General features: G+C 35.1%; 1 protein-coding gene across 1 annotated transcript in view; it reads right to left on the minus strand.

The window, feature by feature from the left end:
- Nucleotides 1-23,137, minus strand: part of Tace (ADAM 17-like protease Tace) — a 71,811-nt gene that overhangs the window by 44,437 nt on the left and 4,237 nt on the right. The window contains exons 3-10 of the mRNA XM_089253892.1: nt 22,659-22,797; nt 18,932-19,065; nt 18,538-18,730; nt 14,318-14,531; nt 9,747-9,941; nt 4,811-4,949; nt 2,659-2,769; nt 555-560 (exon numbers count right to left, since the gene is read on the minus strand). Of these exons, the coding sequence (XP_089110018.1) occupies nt 555-560; nt 2,659-2,769; nt 4,811-4,949; nt 9,747-9,941; nt 14,318-14,531; nt 18,538-18,730; nt 18,932-19,065; nt 22,659-22,797 (1,131 nt within the window). The remainder of the gene's footprint in view (nt 1-554; nt 561-2,658; nt 2,770-4,810; nt 4,950-9,746; nt 9,942-14,317; nt 14,532-18,537; nt 18,731-18,931; nt 19,066-22,658; nt 22,798-23,137) is intronic.

Consider the following 23,137-nt stretch of genomic DNA (forward strand, 5'->3'; position numbering starts at 1 on the left):
TTTCTAGCAGTCAACTCAAAAAATACACTGGTTCTTTTTCACTTTCTGCAAAAAATCTGGATTACACTTAGAGTTTTGCAACTGGATGACTTATATATATCATCACATAAACTTGCAAGCATCAGAGCATAGAATGCTCAAGTTAGAAAGCTAAATTTTACTGTATGCCAGAGGTTCTTTTTGAGCATCTTTGAGGTTTAATATTTGCGTAAAAAAATTTAATACCATGGAAATGCTAAAACAGTTTTGCCTATACTTTCATTAAATTTACTACATGCTGAAGTTTTAAGAAAGAAAATTTAACTATTTAGAAATCGCAAGCACAAAATAATCTCTCACTACACATTTACATTTCACTGATTCACGAGGACTTATCTAGATTTAGTATTAGTGGTGATCAGCAATTTTCAATCTGTTTTTAATGCATATTACAAAGTGCTGGATCATAGAGACTCTGTCTGTAGTAGTCACATGTTAAAAGATTTCGCTCAAGCATTTTCTTAGTAATACACTACTCACCAAATCTTAATATATGATAATAAATTTACACTTACCAAATTCTGATCCAGAGAAAATCACAGGAGCAAGTTGCAATTGAAAAAAAATATGTATTAGTTTACATGATATACAACAATAAAATCAAATTATATATTTAACATACAAATGACAATTTCACTACTCTCGAATGATGAAATATATACAGTAGACTCTCGATAATCTGGCCGTGAGCTAATCCGGCCCATCCAGTAATTCAGCATTTTTTAGGTGGGTTTTCTTCGAACATAGAAGAGGAAAACATGTCATTGTATGTCTGTGCACAGAAGTTTATATTATGTAAATAGGCTTTTTCAATTAACTTCCAGTAACCTGTCAATTTCAATAATCTGGCACACCCTGGCCTAATATGTGCCGTATTAGTGAGAGTCTACTGTCAATTTCGATAATCCGGCACACCCTGGCCTGATATCTGCCGGATATTTTAGTGAGAGTCTACTGTATATTCTCATTAACTTAGACATTAACTGTTTTGCGGTGTTTCTGTCTTCCTACGGATCCTATTACAGTATAGCAATGAAATACAACAGCAATAATGGCAATGTTGGGTTCACTGCTTTCTTGGCAAATTTGGTGAATGAAGCTAAAGATCGAATAAATTCTAGACATGCAGGTAGAAATTTGCGACACATCAAATGGCATGAAAAACATTTTTTTTTTTAACTTACTGAGAACTTTCAGAATATTTTTTGCCATAATGAATCTGAATTACACACACTAGCAAGATTTCATTGCATTTATATTTTCGTCTCATTTTTTTAAATTTTTTTTTAAGCCACCGTGTTGGGTAATTTCTCTGTTGTGGCTTTAAAAATTGTATTTGTATTAGAAAAATGCTTAGATGTCAGAGAAACCTAGTAAATAGAAACAGATGTTCCATAAGTAGCATTTACAGCATATAATTCAAGACATATACCACTAATCACAATTTTAATTCTTCAAATGGATAGCTTAAAAGATTCTTACGAAACCAATCTGTTGTTAAACTGAACTGCAACAAATATTATGGGTAAAACTTTCTAACAAATGCAAAGGCAGAAAATTCTACCTTTTCAAATACAAAGGTCACAACAGACAAAATGCCCAATGATGTGGCTGAAAAAAGATGCCCATAAAAAAATTGCCATTATATTTATTTATTTATTTATACAATATTGTTTGGCCGAGGCCTACACAAGAGGATGCGGAATTATATATGGCAAAAGTGTCGATTGATGGTACGAGAAAAGTCAGAAATCGTAGTGCAATCTACAATATTTGATGGTAGGTTGTTCCAGTCGATAATAGTTCTTGGGAAAAAGCTAAATTTGTGACAATCTGAAGAGGCAAAGATGGGCTGTAATTTTTTGGAATGATTGAGTCTAACAGAGAAATGTGAAGGTTGGATTAGAATATTGGATGTGTCAATATTAAAAACCCCATGGAGGAGTTTGTAAAGAAAAGTTAAATGAGAGATAAGTCGAAGAGAGGAGAGTGGTTGGATATTGAGTTGTCGCTTGAGTTCCGTTATAGAGACATGTGAAGACCAACAGTTGAAAATGAAACGAGTGGACTTATTTTGGATAGATTCTAATTTGTCCATGTTGGTTTGGGTGTGGGGGTCCCAGGCTTCACAGGCATAGGAGAGGGCAGGGAGAATATATGTTTGGTAGCACAAGTGACGAACATGACCAGTGGAGTATTTTAGGCTACGGCGCAGGAAAAACAGTTTTTGGAGACATTTATTAAAGATATAATTAACGTGAAGGTTCCAGCGGAGATCGGAAGAGATTATAATGCCCAGGTATTTATATTGGGAAACCTCAGAGATCAAAGAGTCGTTTATAGAATAGGGGAATTCGTGAGGGATTCTTTTACGGGTCACTTTCATAAAAACAGTTTTTGAGAAATTGAGGGGTAATTCCCAGGTTGAGCACCATTTGGAAATAATATTAAGGTTGTGTTGGAGAGATTCTTGGTCAGAAAGATTGGACATTGTTTTATAGATGACACAGTCATCAGCGAAGAGTCTAATGCGGCAGTTTATGGAGTCGGGTAGATCATTTATGTAAATTAAAAAAATAATAATTCATAATATTTATGAATATGGTAATAAGCTCATACCATGTGCAGTAACTAAGTCTGCCTCTCTTGTAATAACTCTCTGGCCATAATGATTTCTTGAAGTACTCAGCCCAGAATTCAGATACAATGTGAAACCATTTTTCACATATCCTGAAAGACAAATTTGAAAAAAACAAACAAAAAAAACCTACTCTTTATTGATATAGTCAACCAATATCAAAGTAATATATTAATTTGTATATTATTGTTTTCAAACAATTACACTAATAAATTGAACTGAACTAACTATTAATGACTTAACACTGATATTTCTCCTAAGCTGGACATGTGCTGGGCAACGCATGGCTAAAGTGCTTTCACGCACACACAGGGCTTTCAAAATGTGCAGAAATAATTTAATACACTATATATATGTAAGCATGCTATTCGGACATTCTATGCCAAGGGTGGCCAATGTTTTTCCAAACTGTGACACAATCAAGATTATTTCCGATGTGCTTGCCACTCTAAAAATGTTAACTTGCACACCATACATCCAGTTTTTATGGGGCATGAGCATTGTCTATGGCTATTTGATCTAGCTAGCTACTGTGCCAAAAGATGAAAAACCGAACAGAAAAGCTTAGAATAAAAAGTCATAATTAGTATTTTAAGGGGGGCCTACCATACTAAATATGGGTTTGGCCGTTTACAAGACCATCATTCATAAGAAAAGGATTGTTTAAAAGTTGGAGAGAATTTCTTGGATTGAAAAATAGAATAGAATTCCTATAATTTTTGAAAAGCAATCACATGCCACTCATACCAATGGCGTGCAGCGGGTTGGCCACCCCTGTTCTATGCAGATGCCATAATTATGTCAGAATAAAAAAAAACATAATATTACAGAACAAGAGATCAGTGTTAAATTGGTTTTTCCATTTGTTGGTATCACAGCCCTTATCCTGTTATTTGGTATATGTTTGCAAGTGTTTCCTTTCATTGCTTTTGCAACATTTAACACTAGAATGACAGAAGCGGTAATTCTGACCGGAAAGCTATTTTTTATGTGTGATTACACCCAAACAATTCATCTCAGGGTGTTAATGCTCTTAAATTTCGAAAATATAAATATGTTCTAGGTTTCTTAGTTTAGTGCTAAAACGCAGAACAATGGTAGCGGTCATTTTGACAGCTATAGAGGTATTTCACTAACATGATTGCAAAACATGTTGAAACAGACAGTCTTCTCATATGAACATTAATATTTATGAAACAGATGTTCTATCATAGTGTTTGCTTTTTTCCTAGTACCCATTTTATACCAAAGATACATTTTTTGAAGAAGCTTGTCATCCTAGGTAATTCAATTCTTTTAGCATTTCTATGAGTCTTTGTGCTTTTATTGTATTGCATTCACTAGTACAATGTAGCACAACCAAAAGAATCTTCATTTTTCACGATTTTACCCATGGACATGGATCCAGCTCAGAAGCTGATGCAATTCTTATCATTCTTTGTCTCTTCAACCTCGGGTTTGAAACTGGAACCGTAACAGCAACCTTCATGATGGTCGATGAACATCTTACCACCATGCCACTCGGGCGCCATCCTAGTGTTAAACTGGAAACTTTCTGCATTTTTTCTGGCTATCAACTGACATTTGTTCACTGCTTGATTTTGGTAACATAAAATCAGTGGCCCAACACCAAACCAACAAAAACTAGCTCACATCATATTTCCTCTTGTGGTGAATTTCACAGTGAGCTCAATGCACTCTGGTGAATAACATCCGCCTGACATTTACTATGTTCATACACTGAAACTGACTGACATGCTTGAGTAAGGTAACTCTTCTCATTTACGAGTGTTTCTAGGTAGGGTATAGAATTTCACATCCTCTTCAATACAAATGTACCCATGGCCCCCACAAGGGTGGGGCTGACATGGCCCAGGACAATTCCGATTATTTTTGTTTTTTGTACACTATAAATTCCCTACAAAGGAGCCTACTAAAGGTCCCAGCTTAGGGGAGTCTTGCTCCAGAATAAGGGGGGCCATGAATGTACCTTGTACATCAAGTGTGTCATAAAGGTTTTCTCATGGATAAGAAAAATGAATGTCAACAATTCTTTTTATGAATTAGTTTTGGTTTTGTGAAGTGGCATAAATATTTCTGAAAATCGAAAACTGAACAACTTATATTATATACCTGGACTACAAATACCTCCAACAGAATTTCGTCTCGGAGAGCCAACATATGCTAAACCTAGGATTCCTCCATCAAATTTCTGATCAGTGAACAAATGTGCCAGGCAAAAAGATCTATGATTAACATTTCTTGAAAAAACCTGTAATAATAATAATGCAAAAGAGTAGCAGGTTTTAATAAATTAATTTGAAAAATACTAAAAATGCACCTTATCTTTTGTTCTGATTTACTACAAAACATACATAATCTAGTGATCATGCATGATTTACAGACTCAACTGGTTATACATGGGACCAAGGGATGGATAACTGGGAGATAACTGCCTGAGAGACTATGTAGAAGGTTAGAAAGTATACTCTTCCCTCCCCCCTTTTTGTTGACTGGCATTTCAGTAGTCAGTCCTGAACAGGCCACAGTAGCTGCTATGATCCATGTACATACAGAGCTGCTTTTGCAATGAGCTTCCTACAGCAAAAGCATGAAGGTAAAAAAATGAAATCCTTCAGTTCTTGGTCAATTTAGTTAGTTGTCTTACATAAAAAAATATATATTGAAATTTGTAAAACATTAGGCACAGGCAGTTGCACTACTCATAATGGCTGAATTAAAAAATACAGTATTAGCTTAGAGGAAAAAAAAATCCCATTTCAGAACAATATAAAAAAAAATTTAACATTTTGCTACCAGTTATATGGGGGAAAAAACAGAATTATCCCATTTTCATGTCTTGTTTGACTAAACAGAACGTATGGTTATTGCATTTGCTTCCAGACTCGTTTTGGAAAAAGTTATCAATCGGTTATCAGAAACTCTGTGCTGTGATTGCACTGTTTTTGAAATTCAGTAAAAAATCTAATAAAGTCAGATGAGAGCTGAAATCAATTTTACTATGTCTATACTTATTTCAATTGCAATCCAATCACAGTAAAGACCCTTGATAATCTGGTTGTGCGCTCGTCTGGCCCATCCAGTAATCCAGTGTTTTCAGGCAGGTTTTTTTTTAACACAGAAGAAAATATTTCACTGTATGCTTGTGCACAGAAGTTTATATTACCTTAAATAGGCTTTTTCCATTGACTTTCAGTAATCTGGCACACCCTGGTCTGATATGGGTCAGATCAGCAAGAGTCTACTCATGGCTCCTACAAGGGTGGGGCTGACAGGGTTCCAGCCATGAGGCCTGGAACGATTCTCATCACTCTGTTTTCTCATGTTATAAATTCACTGTTGAACGGCCGTCAAAAGTCTGGTCTGGGGGCCCTCCAGATTTCCCAGCCTAAGTGCAATGCTCCAGAATTTGGGGGCCATGTGTCTACTGCATTACTATTCACACTCATCCTTGCCCTCTATTCAAGAACAGCAATATTGATACTACTTTTCACTGAATATCAGCTCAATGCCATACTCTGGAAAATATGATAACCATACCAATAATCATACCAAACCTGGATATTATTATAAAATTGTTGGTAATCATGTTTTGGTCAAAGTAAACAAAAAATGAAAAGAAAATAGATATCTAGTCTAGCAAGTTTATTCTTTCAGACAACTAATGTTAAACAACAGACAGATGGCATCATGGTTATGATTATTTTTTGCTGTATGATGTCACATTTTCACAGCTGTTGTTAGTTTGACATTGCTGATTGCCTGTTTAGTGCAGTGTTTCTCAACTGCCGGGAGCCCAGTATCGGGCCATGACATCATTCATACTGGGCCGAGACTGCCGTTTCCTTTTCCCCCATTCATGTTCCGTTAATCATGTGTTTCACTGGGCCTTTCACTTACAAGAATAAATGAAACCAGGCCACGGGCTTCCAAAGGTTGAGAACCACTGGTTTAGTGCTTTGAAGAGGTGTTTTTTTAAACTATTCTAGGCAGGGCCACAACTAAAGAGAAACCTGAGGGTTCCAACTAGGGGGTTTAGTGACACGAATGCCGGACCGGGAAGGGGGTGCTAATTTCACACTTTAACTTCCTTCAATTTGTGACACAAAATTAAAAAAAACTTCTCCTTCAACATTAATATAGGGCGCCTGAATGTGTGCTTGCCCTGGCTGACTAAAAGCATCTAGTTGCGGCCCTAATACCGTATCTTTGTCAACAATCAGTCAATTAGTCTATCATTACAGCTTAGTTCTTTTGAGGTGACAATATGCAATGAACAACTGTTATAGCCACACATTTTTGTAATCTACAATTACATTGATTCAATGTATAGAAATGATCATTTTCCCAAACATTTGGAGTTCGAGTTGAAGAAAAACGTCGAGTAATTGAAGTTTTTGAGACTAATAAATGACCCGTTGTTTCCTTTTTTTGTTCCCGACCTTGTCTGTAATGGGACTCCGGATCATTTGAACCACACAAAAAAACCACCACCCGTCAGAAGAACTCGAGAAAGACATTAAACTGAATTTTTTCTTCTAATTATTATTTTGTTGAAGGAAAAGCGTAAGGGAAATTTCCCACGAGTGAACATCATTGTATTTCGGTGAGTTCACCGAAAATTTCAAGATTTGCACCCGAGTAACACATAATAGCTCTCAATGTCCAATCAGTGCTGGTCATATAACATCACGTGACAAGCAAACATTTAGCATGCTAAAAAAACACCTAAATTGCTAGTTGCTAAAACTGACTGTCCTTTCACTTCATGTTTTGTTTTTGCTCAAGTTAGAATTTTTTGCTCCTCATGATTTCAGTTGTGCTCTCTTTCATCAGAGGAAAAGCGATCTAGCGATTTTGGTGTAGTTTTTGCTGTGTTCTTATTTGTGTGAAGTGCCTCAGCTCGTCTTGTTTTACTATGCAGAAGCTTAAGAATAGTTTTTTTCATATTTATTGTAGTTGGTTCTGGTTTGGCACACTGGACCGGGGGGGGGGGGGGAGATCGCTCTTTCTCTTCCTTTGACCACTCCATCCACATTTCGGATGGAAATGGTGTATGCTAAAACTCACACCCATCATGGCTTCATGGCTGACCAAGTACAGTGAGTAATTTTTTCTTTCTCTTGTTCTGTATTTTGTCATTAATATTATTCATTTATCGTTAATGACCATTTCATCCAGGGTCATAACTAAGATTTTTGTGAGGAGGGGCAAACACGATTTTGCCGCTCCCTCCAATTCCAATTTCATAACGGTATTTTTGTTCTTTCACGATATTTTCCACCCCCTAAAATTGGGGCAGTTGTCCCCTTTCCCTCCCAATTCCGGCCCAGATTTCATCAAACATTGTTTTTTACTATTCTCTTGTCCTTGTGACAGCTTCTTGTATTTCATGAATTTTAATGAGAACACTTGAATACTTAAGCGAAAAATCAGTGATACTTGTGTATCAGTTGGCATGATTAAAATACGTGGGTATTTGTGGAACGCTATTTACATAGCAGAGGAATATCATAGCCCAGGTCAATAACATACTCGCGAGCTCTGCCACAAGATGCTCAGATGTTGTGTGTTCAATACCTTCTTTTGTCTTTGCCAGTGCATTTTCTGATACAAGGAACAATTGCAAAAACATTGTATAGTGATCAAACAGCACATTGCTATTGAAGAATGTCTGCACACCAAACGTTTGGTGTACGAACCTCTTGGTGAGAAACATAAAAAAGCTATTCGGAATCGGATGTGAACTGTATAAGTAATGGTCTAATCAGTCCTATTGTGCAGAAAATGAAGGTGGTGGGGGAAAAAATGATTCAATGAGCGTGTTTCTCGTCATCTGGAAGCTATGAGTTTAACTAGGATGACCAAATGAAAAAAAAAAGGAAAAAAACGGACAACAATTTTGTTGATCTTAAAATAAAGAGGGAGAACTCACAATATAAAAATTTCAAAGTGGGCCTATTTAGCAAGCTTGACAAAAGCATTTTTATTAAAATGATGAAATAGCCAAATATTATGAAAAAATAATTCTGTCCCGTAAAATATGGGTCGTAATTATAGTCACAGTATGTATTTGTAACTCACACAAATATATATGTTTTGACACTTTTATCTACTACAAGTGAGAATTCTTGTTCTGTCAAGTGAATACAGACTTTTGGGACACTCTGTATATTGTAGAAATTTTCAAAATTTGTAAAGGGTTCAGCGGAATAGCCTCATAATCAAGGGTTCCGCGAGACCTTTCACGTTGGAAGACCTGGCCTAGGGGCCCTGTTGCAGGCTGTAGAGGCCGTGGGTGTGAGGAATTGCTTGAAACTGACCTTTGCTACGGGGGGGGGGGGGGGGGGGGTCTGCAGAGCATTGACATATACTACAGGGGTCTGCATCATCAAAAAGGTGGTGGAACAATGGTTAAGGATATTATTGTTTATCATAGAGGGATCATCCGGAATATTTGATGGAGGATGGTTGTTTGTTTTTAATTTATAGGACTGGATAAGGACAGATCATTCAGTTCAGTTGGCAATGTTTGTTGATCATAACAAATCAAAAACGGATTTCGTTACCACCATATATAAATATATGATGAATAGAAAATTTGAAAATTTTATCAACAGAAATAATCATAGAAAATTTTTGTAGTTCAAACAATTTTTAGGATTGCCTTCGTCATTGAATTAATAGCTTTGCCAAGCAGGCCAAGCAGACATGCACAGAAAGACTACAGTTCATAAGCTCCCTTGAGTTTCCTTCAACTTTTGAAAACAAGTTCTTTCTGTGTTTGTAAGATGAAGACTTACAAATTACATGTCGTTTATATTTTCCTCTTTTCTACTTTTTTCTTGAGTACTTTTATTAGATATACTGAATTTCATTGTCAATTATTCTTTAATTTTGCACATCAATGTATGGGGTGTGTGCGTCCAATAGTTGAGAGTCTACTATGTAGTTAGGGGTGTGTGTCCAATAATTAGAGGAGTCTACTGTAGCTTGTATTAAATGCATGTGTTGACACATAAATCTAAAAGAAAAACATTGTACTCACTTCTAGCAGATCCCTTACATTCCATGTAGTTCCTGCCATATTATAATGCATTACTCCTCTTCCTACAGGAGTGGGCTCTGTATGCACCATAACCTCTTGTATGACAAAACCCATTCCACTAAATGACGCCTGTTTCTCACTATCTTTCCATTCAGTCTCCAAGAATATTTTGTTCACTCTATCAATCAATGATATCTGTAATATATAGAAATTAAGTGTACAAATAATAAAAATAAAACAGTACATACTAATCCACATGAAGTACAGGGCATCCATAATTAAAAGACCCTATTTTAAAGTAGCTTACAGGTGAAACCAGTCATCAGAAAATTGTAAAATTTTGTGGAGGACTTCATGAAGTGATTTGAAAATCGGAATTTGTGTTTCGTAGGGGAAAAAAATTAGTTGCACATGTCTCCACCACAGGGCGTTTCACTTTGAATACCTGTAGTACACATGTAAATTTATGTGATGTCACGCAGCAGCTGTTATAAAACCTAGAAACATTCAAGGAGATCTCGTTTCTCAATGTGTTTGCTGCTCACAATGGTGATAAGTTTACGAGATCATGCTTTCTTGGTCAAATTGTTTTACCAAAACAGCAATTCTGCAGTAACTGCTCCACTGAAATATCAGACTTGGAATAGGCTTTGAAAAGGTCCAATGAATGATAAAAACCTTTGGATGACGAAATTTAAAACCAAAGGTTTGTTCACTGTTTGCTCTGGAAGAGGAAGAAAACTTGTTTCTATAGATGCAGTACAGGAGGTTTCGCTTCAGGTGGAAGAGGACAGAGCTTCAAATTCTTGGGGTAGCACTAGTGTCAGATGTGTAGCACAGGCATTAGATAGGCCACGTTCAACTGTCCTCACGTGGAATATCTTCCGATATTATCTGTACAAACTTTCACTTGTGCAGCGGTTGCTTCCACATGATTATGACGTTCGACTCCGGTTCTAACTGCAGTTTTTTGCTCACGTTGAGGTCGATTCCGAATGGCCTTGGAATATCCTCTGGACAGACAAAGCGCATTTTCACTTGGATGGTGCAGTCAATACTCACAACTGCCAAATTTGGGAACCAGAAAATCCACATGCTATCTTAGAGGTTCTGTTGCATTCACTAAAAGTGATGGTATGGTGTGGATTTGCTGCATCATTTATTCTCGGTCCCTACTTCTACGAGGAGTTACGTTCTACAGATCCAGTAATATGTTCTATCACCGGGAAGGGATATGCATTGCTGTTACAGAAAGAAATTGTTCCGACTCTGCAAGTATGTCACTGCATTGCAGATGTAATCTTCATGCAAGACAGAGCTCCTCCATACATTGCAGTGTGTGTTAAGAATACTCTTAACACATTTTACAGAAGAACATATCATCTGCCGACACTTCCCTAATCTATGGCCTCCCCGATTCCGGACCTTAATCCATGCAATTTTTGGCTTTGGGGGCATTTGAAACGTCTGGTAAGTCGTGACAATCCAAGAACTTTACCTGACCTTAAAGGTAGCATTTCACGCCACGTGCTGAACATTTCCTCGCACACACTTAGGTCAGTAGTGGAACATGCTATCTTGCGATTTCACATGGTATCTGAAAATGATGGCCATCATATGGAACATGTTTTGTTGCAGTAACAATCATAAAAGTGCTTAACAATTGTTAAAAGTGTAAACATTTGCGTAAATGTGTCATTTCTTAATAAAACGCCCTCTGGTGGTGACATGTGCAACTAATTTTCCCCCCCGAAACAAATTTCCATCACTTCATCAAGTCCTCCATAAAATTTCACACTTTTCTGATGACTGGTTTTGACTGTAGGTTACTTTAAAATAGGGTCTTTCAATTATGGACTCCCTGCACAAGTAAATAGTATCCTGAAAAAAAACAAAAAAAACAGGGTTAGGTATTTTGTGTTCCCATCTTTACAATATTTTGTTTCTTCAAAAATCTATACTCATACTGCAGTGGTTCTCAACTGGTGCTCTAGTGCACAAGGAAAAAAAAATCAGTATATTTAATAAATACAGTCAAACTCGATTATAATGAGATAAAGGATTTCACTAAATTTTGTTGTAATAACTAAGGTGTCGTTCAGGGTATGAAAAAAAACACGATTTTTTTAAAAAAATTAAAAAATAATTTTTTTATTTTAATTAACTGACTGCTTATTAATTAAAAACAAATCTTGTTAATCATTAAGAATGCATATTTTCATTCACCTGCTGGTTTTTTCACATAATCTCAAATTTAATATATATCCAGCATTAATAAATAAACTGCAAACGAACTACAAGCAAAAAGTATGAACACCAAAATCAGTGTTTATCTAACATGTTAGGTCATTGAGCCCGAATTAACTTCATGGATTAACATTTTTCTTGTAGAGAAAAGTGCTTTTATTTGTGAGTGTCCCCCCCATTAAAGTGAATGGCTGGTGGCAACTCAGTATCACACATATGGTGCAGGTTTCTCGATTCACTCTATGTATAACCAAAGGGCCATCCAGCATCAACTAAATAAAAATCATTCTATTGTTTGAGTATTATTAATTGTTTCTTGTATAATTGATGCATGCACTTTATGATGTGTTTTTGACTTGCATGATGCTGCTTAATAGTTCACACATTTTTATTGTTTCACAGATTTAATGACTTCTGGTAAAAAAACGAGTAAACTCAAAATTTTAATACAAAAAGTAGTCCAAAGCATAGGCGGAGATTGACTTGTAAGTCTGGGGGGGGGGGGCACGATGATGATGATGTCAGCTCATATATACATTAGATCAGTCGACTCCACCTGTGACCCTGGGGGGGGGGGGCAACCACCCATGGTCCAAAGCCCAAAGATCTTTATATTGGTACAACATCTATTATTATTTTGAATCAGCAATTAGATCATAGGATTCAAGCTTTTATACAAAAATAATTTCACTATTTATTAATCAGGGGAACCCTAGCATCACATTGCAATGGACTAACAATATACAGTGCAGTTTAGCTCCCTATATTTTTATGTAATTTTTTCAATGTACGTAATCTAGAAATAGAGCAGCTTTCTTTCTGCACTGTATCTACAGATTAAATTAAAATCTATATTTACCCAAAAGATCTTCTGTACTTCTTTTAATCATAAACTTTACCACACACCAATAGCATGCATACCATACCAGGGGTAACTTTTACTTCAATATCATTGAAGTTATATGAAGGAAAAATGGAATTTAAATTTTGTGATTTAAATCAATGATTTTTTTTTTTAAATCAAGGGATTTAAATTGTGATTCTAATCATGATTTAAACCAAGTTGATTTAAGTTGACGTACCTGGTGTCCTTATAACCACATCAACGTTTTCAAGACCTTTTAAGAGTAAAAAATATTTTCAGATACAATCTAATGTGCGTGAAGTTTTTTTTTTTACCAGGGTGATCATACTTCATCAGGAAAAATACGGGAAATTGAAATTGAAACCAAAGGATGTTTCGAGGTGTAGTGAGTTCGATACCCAGTTTGTCCTTGCCAGATACTTTGCTGACGCAGGGGTACAACAGAAACAGCTACATGACCACAGGAAAAGATTGCTACCGAAGGGAGTCCCATACCAAGGGGTTAGCGCACCAACCTCTCAGTGAGTTTAAAAAAAAAAAGGCTGCTGTTCAGAATTGGCAATAAATGTAGGTCCCAGTCTAATTAGCACTCATGTGCAGAAAATGACCGTGGTGCGACAAAAATGATCTAACATTGTAAATAACCATTGGCAAGAAATACCATTCTATAGCAAGTCTGCCATGATTTAAAATGTATTTCACAGGGATTAAAGGTTGAACATGGCCAATGCCTTCGCAACGGCATCACAGGCAAAGTGATTTTTTCTGGTCTCCTTTACTTGGCTAGAGAGATAAATATCTGCTACCCAATTTCATACTCGCTTCGCCATAAAAATTATATATTAAAAAGGGCTCCATCAGTCAAAAAAGGTTGACAACCACTGTCATACTGTATTTTTTTTTCATCACCTGTGTGGTAGCACTTCATGCGTCTGAGTCTGGTCATGCTAAAACTAAGAACTAAGATGGTATTGAACTTTAAAGTGCAACATGGAAATAGAATAGTTAATGCATCAACCTTATACCTAAAGGTTTTAGTTTAAAACTGAAGATGGCAATTTAAAAAAAATACCTTTAAAATATAGTCTGAGGTATAATAATTTTTTATAATGTATAAAATGACCATGGTGTGCCTAAATATGAAAATAAATTAAAAAACAAATTGAGTTTGATTATTATACTTCAGCACAAATGTTTTAGTTTTATCATTATTCAATAATTGTTAATGTAATTATTTGTAAAGCTAACCAAATTAAAAAATTTACTGATTGAATAAATTGAATTATAAAGTTATATTTAAAATGATAAAGGAAACCTGAATCCCTTGCCCACACACTTATGTAGGTAAAATTTTAAAATTCATAAATAATTTATTTCTATCAAAATGAATCCTTTTTCATACAAAAATTGCAACTACATTCTTAAACTATTGAATAACAATTTTATGAAATTAACTCACAAGAAAATTCATAGTTCCTTTGTAATTACCACCACCCATATTCTCATAAAACCGATAATCTGCAACAAGTAAAAGTGAGCATCGAGTTTGGACTGGTTCCCAATTATATGGATCAATGGCTTGTCGTTTTGTGACAGAACTTTTTCCACTTCGTTCTTCAACATCAACTTCAGATGAATTACCATCCACTTGAACAAATTTGCAGAAAGTTGAGCTGAAATTCGGAAAAATAGGTGTTTATAATATTATGATTATAACAATTTTTATTTAAAAAAATCAAAATTTTCTATATGCAACACAATAAAAAACATTCCACCATTTTATTTTAGTCTTCTTCTTGTAGTGGATTTTTCTTGAGTTTGATTTCTTGAACTTTGAGGCTCGAATGCGCACGCACACACACGCATGCACACACACAAGCTGGTCTCCCATTTAAAAAAGTTTTTCCACAGAGAGCAGGCAGACCTACAACATGACACTCTTACATAACATGAAAATTCAAGCATTCACCATCTTCATTTCAAAATATGAAAGACAGATGACTGCGCCAGCAAGAACACGAAACATAGGCAACTCTCACAAAATAAACACATTAGGGGCCCCACATGCATTCAGAACACACATTCCGTTATATACTCATTCGTTAGAAATTCCAGAGTAATGTATACAAGGTGTGTAACATGCATAATGTTATGCATGTTAAGCAGTAGTAGTCTATTTCTTGATCTTTGTTCTTTAGAAAAATATAATAATTATAAAAATAACAATGAATTTAAAACCTTTCAGCAATTACAATAATCTTTAATAAAAACAATAAGAAAATCTTGTACTTGTCATAAGTTATGTTCTATTCCAAATACATTTTGTTTGAAAAAAAAAAGTTTACAATAAATACTTTGATAAGAAAAAAAATTAAAAAAATACATATCTGTTTTAAGTCATTTTAAAAACCTTGACTCCCATAAAAATTTAGAATGAATACTATAAATCAATTAATTAAAACTAGAAGGACCATGTTTTTTTTTGTTATACTAATTTTTTTGTTATACTAAAGTTTTTCTTCCAAAATATCATCAAAAATTATATAATGTTTTTATGCAACATTTATCTGTTCTCATGACTAACTTCCAAGTGAAGTTAATTTTTTTATCTATCTGAATTTGTTAAAAATAAAATTCTGCTTAAAACATGCCAAGTTATTTAAAAAAAAGTCCATTACAGGAGGGGTTCTCAACCTTTTTTAAGCCTATGGGTCCCTTTGAACCATATTTTCTTCTCATTGCCTCTCCCCCAATCTTACCTAGGGTCCCCTACCTTCATGAAGGATTGAGACCTTTCTACTTACTGAATTTAATTTAGCCAAAACTAAGGGTAACAACATGAGTCGTGTACCTTAAAATACAGTAAAATTATTTAAAAAAAACAATATACAGTCAAACCTCGTTAGTGCATCACCCGGTTAACACGTCACTCCGCTTACCGGATCACTTTTTGGAAGTCCCAATTATCCTCAGGCAGGAATTGGCACAGCTATGGCTTACTCCGTTTAATGAGTCACTCTGTTTATCAAGTCATATTTTTGCTCTCCCAAGAGTGACTCATTAACGAGGTTTGACTGTATATATATATTACTGGGGAAAAATATATAATAAATATTTTCAATATGAATTATATATTGAAATGAAAAATGTAAAAATAATAACACAAATATGATTACTAATATATAGGACTAGGATTTTTATTACCTAAAACAAGACAAAATATGCTCCATAAAAGTATATTTATGCCCTAAAAAAACATAAAATATGCCGTTAAAACCTAAAAAATGTGCTTTTATAAAAGCTAACATATTTCCTTGAGAAAAATATGGGAAATTACAGGAAATCACCACTCATTGTCAAAAATGACACCAAAGGTAGGTACACAAATAAAATTGTCAATAGTTGCTAATGTCGTCAAAAAACTGCCAACCATTACCAAAAACAATATCAAAGGTGAGTAAGATTGTCAATTATTGCTGAAATCGCCAATTATGGGAAATGAAATTAGGGAAGAGAGAGAGCTTAAGAAAAAACCCCTTTTCATTGTCAGGCTGAAATATGCAAAATAATGTTCCAAAATATGAAAAATGTCCTAAAATTACTGAAATTAGTGTATGAAAAAAATGTTGTATTGTGTAAAAATAGCAAAATATGCGAAATGCATAAAAAATATGCAAAGTCATAGAAAACCTAGCCCTACTAATACGAGACGCGGTTCAAAATTAAGGGCCGATCACATATAAAAAACAAATGGCAATACCAATTGTTTGCTACTTGGTCTGTTGGGAATGTAACCGCCATATTGCTGTCGTTTGATTGTTGTCTGCCTTCACAAGACAGTGTGTTAAGTTATCAGTCAGAAACTGTGTGCACGATGGGTACAGAAAATGCTTACAGATGCTCACAAAGATCACAGAATGGCATCTGCACGTGCTTTTCTCGACCACTTTAACCACAATGGAGACGAACTTCTTTCCCATATTGTCACTGGTGATGAAATGTGGATTTCATATGTCAATGCTGAGACAAAACAACAATCCATGCAGTGGTGTCATTCCGGATCACCTAAACCAAAAAAATTCAAACAAATCCAGTCTCAAAGAAAAATCATGGCAACTGTATTCTGGGACCAAAAGGGTGTGCTTTTGATTGATTTTATAGAACCTGGAACAACCATTACATGACAAGTCTATTGTGAAACACTTTCTAAACTGCACTGTGCCATTCAAAACAGATGACGGGAAATGCTAAGCTCAGGAATTGTTCTCCTTGACGATAATGCACGTCCGCACATGGCTGCATGCACTACGGAAACAATTCAAAAATTCGGATGGGAGATTTTTGATCATCCCCCTTATAGTCCTGATCTCGCCCCCAGTGACTACCATCTTTTCTGACATCTCAAAAAATCTCAGTGCAAAACTGGCTGAAATCCCAGGCAGCGGAATTTTATGCAGAAGGTTTGAAGAAGCTTGTTTCACGTTATCGAAAGTGTTTGGAATGACATGGTGATTATATAGAAAAATGAAGTAATCTTGTAAACTTTTGAAATCATTAATAAATTTGTCATTTTTTCATTTTTAGAAAGGGAAATGGAATGTTTTTAAATCTTTAGTTCTGCCAGTTTCTTTGATGCTAGGTGATAATATCAGAGATACAATATCTGTGATGTCAGCACTTATTATAACTGACACTCTGATGGGGTAGTAAGATATTTTCTCTCCTCTCCTCTTAAAAAATTAATTTCAAATTTGCTCAGTAAAATTTTTGTTGGATCCAACCCACATTTTTAGCTATATAATTTTTCCAACAAATTTGACCAGGAGATAACCAAATGTGGTTGGAAGAGAAGAAATGGGGAAGTTCTCATAAGAGAAGGACATGGAAATAATATTTAAAATATGAAATGCATTAAAGAGAAAAAAAAATGAAAGAAGAGTTGAAAATTAGTAAAAGTTAAAATTTCACCCTTCATATTGTTCCGGATAATTTTTTACAAATCCTTAAAATACGCAGAGGATGAAGCAATCTTCAGGATGTCACAAATTTATTTACAGAACAGCAATTTTTACATGTATTTACAAGCAGAGATACATGCTAAGAAGATCAGAGTTCACTTATGAGCATCTAATCTAACAACTCTCTCTCTCTCTTGTGATCGCCTCACTATTTACAGGTACTGTCGAAACTTCGAGAAAAATAATATTCCACAAAATTCTATTTTACAGTTTCCAAGTTGGTGGCTCCACCGTACGGAAACCTTCTAGATAAATATAGAAGCTATACGAGCATATCTTGACATTTCTGGTTTGGCAACAGGAGATTATTGTCCCGAGGGGTTCTTCAAAAATTATGTTACCAATATTTTTCATAACAATATTGTTCCAAGGACATTACTAATCCTACTTGCAAAATCTCTGTCAAGGTCACAGACAAAGAGCTGAAATAACATTCTGTTATAAGGTTATGTATTTCTGATCTCTTGTACCCCAAAAAACAGCATCAGCTAGAGTGCAATACTGTTAAAACTATTTTAAGTGCTTCAAGGTTTACTGTGCTCAAGAGGGTACAACAGTTTCCTTGATATAAACAGATTATCCCGCAAAGTATCTGCTGAGCCATAAAAAATAACATTTAATACTTTTTTTTTGAAAATGATTCACTTAACACAAAACTCACGGTTTCTTATCTTTTCCCATGGTTTCCCAGCTATATTTTACATCTGATCCTTTGTACACAATCATGCTTGCATTATCATTGTCAGGTAAATGACGCCATGAAGGTTCAATGATATAAGCTTCATTCTGTGTTCTGATAGCAGCTGTTAAAATACCACCATCAATATGAGCACTCACATCAGTATCTTTTTCACCTGAAAGTTTAGCAAAACAGGTCTTCATATATTTTTAAAAGTTTTATATAAATTCTCATTTTATGGATATTGATATTTATTCATATTCCACTGACTTAAAATATGATAAAACTGCACATGTCAGGAGAAATTATGAGTATATTTTAAATCGAACAAAAATTTAATTTAATTGTAATAAATAAGATATTGCAACAGACATACCAAACACTCGTCCCTCAAAAAATGTGTCCTTATCTACCCAAACAGGCTTCTTGTAACCAGTTCTATCAACAGTGAAAGCTTTGAAACGTGATGACAGCAAGCCTTGGGCTGGATTTAATATCAACCGAAAGTGCCTAATATGTAACAGAAATGTCAATAATTCATATAAATTTTTATAAAAACGTCCTTTCATTATACAGTTGAACTTTGATATCTTGAAGTTATTCCGACAATTTATATCATTTTTAAGCTACTAAAAATACATTGCATTGGAAATTAAAATGCCTTTGAGGTATTAAGAATTTGCGTTATCAAAGTTATACTTTGTTGATAAATGTTATTAACCCACTCCTGACAATTTGACTCCTCATAAATTAAATACTGTTTCTCATTCCTTCATTCTCATAACTCAAAACAGACAACTAAAAAAAAATCAAGTTACTCTCACACTATGTGTTCTAGACATACAAAAAGTGAAATTCCAATATCTTTGCAACATCCAATATTACCAATTTAAAAATTCATTATGAACAATCTGTTTGACACCGAAATGAAAGATTTAAGAGAGCAGGGAAAAAGGTTATTTCGCTAATACTTTGCGATATTTTATTTCATAGTTGACCATAGTCGTAATGCTATCAAAAATATTCAGAGAGATTAAAAGCATTAGGGGGGGGGGGGGGGGGGTAGGTGGTGTAATAATAATTTGGCATAATTTTCAAACTATATTTATCATTTACAAAATTTTTTTGCAGATCATTCAATTGCTTTCTGATTCATTCTGCTTCTAATTTAGCTTTACTCTTAATTTGTCACTTTTTTTCCTTTCACATGTCCCTGATATTTTTTCTCTTTTGCCCCCTTTTTTATATTTTTTTTCTTTCTCCTGTAGCTTTTGCTTGTCTTCTATGTCTTTGGTGTCAATGGCAAGAATTTCACCTGCTTCTAAAACTGCATCATACATGTCTTTGATGTCTTAAAGTGTTTTCATGTAAGTTTCAATCAACAAAGATTTGTTTATGGAAAAGCTGCTTTCAGATGCCATAGGCATTGGAACCTGGAGCTGAAGTTGTTTGCACCCCCCCCCCCCAATAAAGTTTATGAGAGGGTTGAGCCCCTAAATAATTGATAATATTCAGTGCACATCTCCCCCTTCCCTTGCATACAGGCCTTAGTCCCATATATACAGGACGACTGGCAACTTTCAGCCTCCCGAATGTTTTCTTCACATTGGCGCTTTTGACAGACACATTGTCATGTGAGAAAATAAATAAATTTTAAAAACCTTTCACAATTCTACGTTGATCACTTAGATATTTTCACAAGCGAAAATATTTGAGAAGAAAATTTGTCTGGGCCAATTTCATTGAACCATACTTTGAGGAAATTTTTAAACTCATCTTTGTAACCAAAATTGGCAGCACTTGTTAGATCAACATATTATGCTTTAGCTTTCTCAGCACCATCATCACTTATCTGGTTTGAAAGATACAAACCCTGGAGCACCACTTTCTCTCTTTGGATGCCAATTTTCAGAACTGTGTTTGATGATCCATGGGTCTAGTGCTGACAGTTCCTATACAGGATGTTGCCTTGAAGTGGCGAGAAACTTTGAGGGTGATATTAGGCATTAAGAGAAACAAAAATTGCCATAGAATATGGTATTTCAAACCATGCGTAGTTGGTGAAAATTACAAAGATAGATGTTGAGGACAGGGAAAGAGGTTGTTGGCACAGCTGGTATATCTTTGATCACGTCCAACAACCGTTATTCCATCCTGGTCAGCTGTGCAATGACCTTCACGGCCGCAACCTTGAAAATCTCCTGTAATGATTTCGCTTTGTCTACTTTCTGACATTGGGCTGTGCTGCACAGCCCAATGTCAGAAAGTAATCATACTGTCAAGTAAACGGTTTTTATAGTTATTTATTTTACTTTTTTTGTACTTATTATTGTACTTTATTTTGTATGCCACAGGCTGTGCTGTAATTATGCTGTCAAAAAAATTTTTTTTCCTCTTTATTATTGATTTTTTTTTTTTTTTTTGTCCCACTCAACGTCTCACCCTTCATAAGTATTTTTGTGATTTTTACAGACTAAACATGGTTTGCGATACCATGTTCTATGGCAATTTTCGTTCCTCTTGATGCCTGATATCACCCCTCTGAGTTTGTCGTTCAAGGCAACACCCTGTAGAATACTCAAGAGGATTCCTATCCATCAACTGCTTAATGATAGTGCCACTAATAGCCTCTTCTACACTGCAGACAAAATTCAAAAGTATCTGCCATTAGTTTTGCTTCGTGCAAGAAATTGTTTTACTGCAAAGCCTATATTAATACAGAAGCAAGTTTTCCGCCTGATTCAGATCAATTACAGGAAGTTGTTTTACAGAAGCTGCAGCCTCCCACTTATCAGGCTTGACCAATCATGTAATAAGTTTTCACATGAGATCTCGAAGAGAGCTTCAAACAAAAAAAATGGCAAGAGGTTTGGAGCTCCGAAAACTTTTTAGAAATGACTCACACTCTGAGGCCACTGTTTTAAAAACTCATCTCGCACCTAATGAGGGGATCTTTTACTGATAGGGCAACAGAGGTAGCAGGCTTACCTGAAAGAGACTTGCTGTTCTATATAAACTTCACATTGTCAAAAATGTCTATAGCTCTTTTCAAACATTGCACATTTTCACCCCCTCTCCTACTATAAAACTCTGTCACTTTTACTCATTTTTGGTGTCTGTAATGTCTGTGAACTGTGTGTAGCAAGAAGGAGAATCTATAAACAAAAAATATATACGACTAACATGTTGTTAACTCATCCCATCCAGCTGCCTTCCATGTAACCCACAGGTAGAAAGCCACCCCTCTTCCATGTTGACATATTTTAATGGCCCCCTACACAGAGGCAGGGAAAAAAAGTAAGAGGATAAAACATTTTCTCAGAAGAGATGGAAAAGAAATTAGAGCTGGTATTAGCTTTGTTTTCAACAATGGAAAAGAGGGTGTCTCCTTCTTAGACCCCCCTTCATCCATTTACTCAATGGGAGATTAAAGTCGGTTGTGGCCCCGGGTGCAAAAGAAAATATTGGGCCCCTTAAATTGGAAAAAGTGTGAAGTTTGGGTTTTTCTCAGGGCCCTTTTAGAAGTTGGAGCGCCCGGTGTACACATCATTAAATCAGCCTCTGCATTTACTTAGGAAGCATTTTAATGACATTGACCAACATTATGATTCCATTATGTACAAAAATCCCACCTTTCAAATGATAAGACATTTTGCTCATGTATACTAAACTTGCTCTCAGTTGGGGATCTGGAGGAAAATGCAGATAAAAATTGTTGATAAGGTTTTCTTTTTCTCTCTCAGAGAATCTGAAAGAAATAACCTTCTATGGAAGAAAGTGAAGATCAACCAATGGAATGTGAATTTATCTCCTTCAGACTTTCCCAAATATTAAGAATTTTCCCTGACTTTTGACAAATATTTTAAATTTTCCCTGACCATTTTCTGATTCCCTGATTTTCCAGGTTGCTGGGAACCCTGACATAATAAACAAGCTTGGTTATAATTACCCACGTTTTGTATTTGCTAAATTTACAACACCTTTGTTTATGAAAACAACAACATGAACTACTGATATTATTTTGAGACTTGCTAATTATGTGTGAATCTGGTTTTATTTTATGAGTAAAAACTACAAAAAACTGCTGATTTTTAAACACTGACCGTCCTAAAGCTCGAAATGATACTTCTTTCACAGTATTGAGAGGATGAACACTTGGAAAAATACCTCTCTTCACTATTTTATGACCAATATCTGATGTTTTTAATACTTCAAAATATCGAAGTTGACCACCAGCAGAATCTGAAAAAGAAAAACATACATGATATACATGATAAATGATTACTTTTATTGCATTTATCTGAATTTTTTTTCTTTTCTTATCAGGCGTAACAAGGGCTAGATTGCCATGGTGACTAGAAAAAATTGGTATTGCCACATAAAATTTTCTATATGTGATTGCTAAATTGGAGTCTAAAGATGACAAATTTCTTTAATTTCATGGCAGTGGACTTCTAACTTAGGAAGGGGTCATCAAATCCAGGAAAAGTGCAAAAAACATTATTCACGACAGTTTTCCTTGAGAAAAATCCACCCTTGGCGATTAAGAAATTTGGATGACATCTAAATTTTTTTTTCAGGT

This window comes from Pholcus phalangioides, unplaced genomic scaffold, assembly GCF_987345545.1.
Source record: "Pholcus phalangioides strain wild (caught in Gottingen) unplaced genomic scaffold, Ppha-v1.0 ptg000039l_1, whole genome shotgun sequence".
NCBI classification, from domain to species: domain Eukaryota; kingdom Metazoa; phylum Arthropoda; class Arachnida; order Araneae; family Pholcidae; genus Pholcus; species Pholcus phalangioides.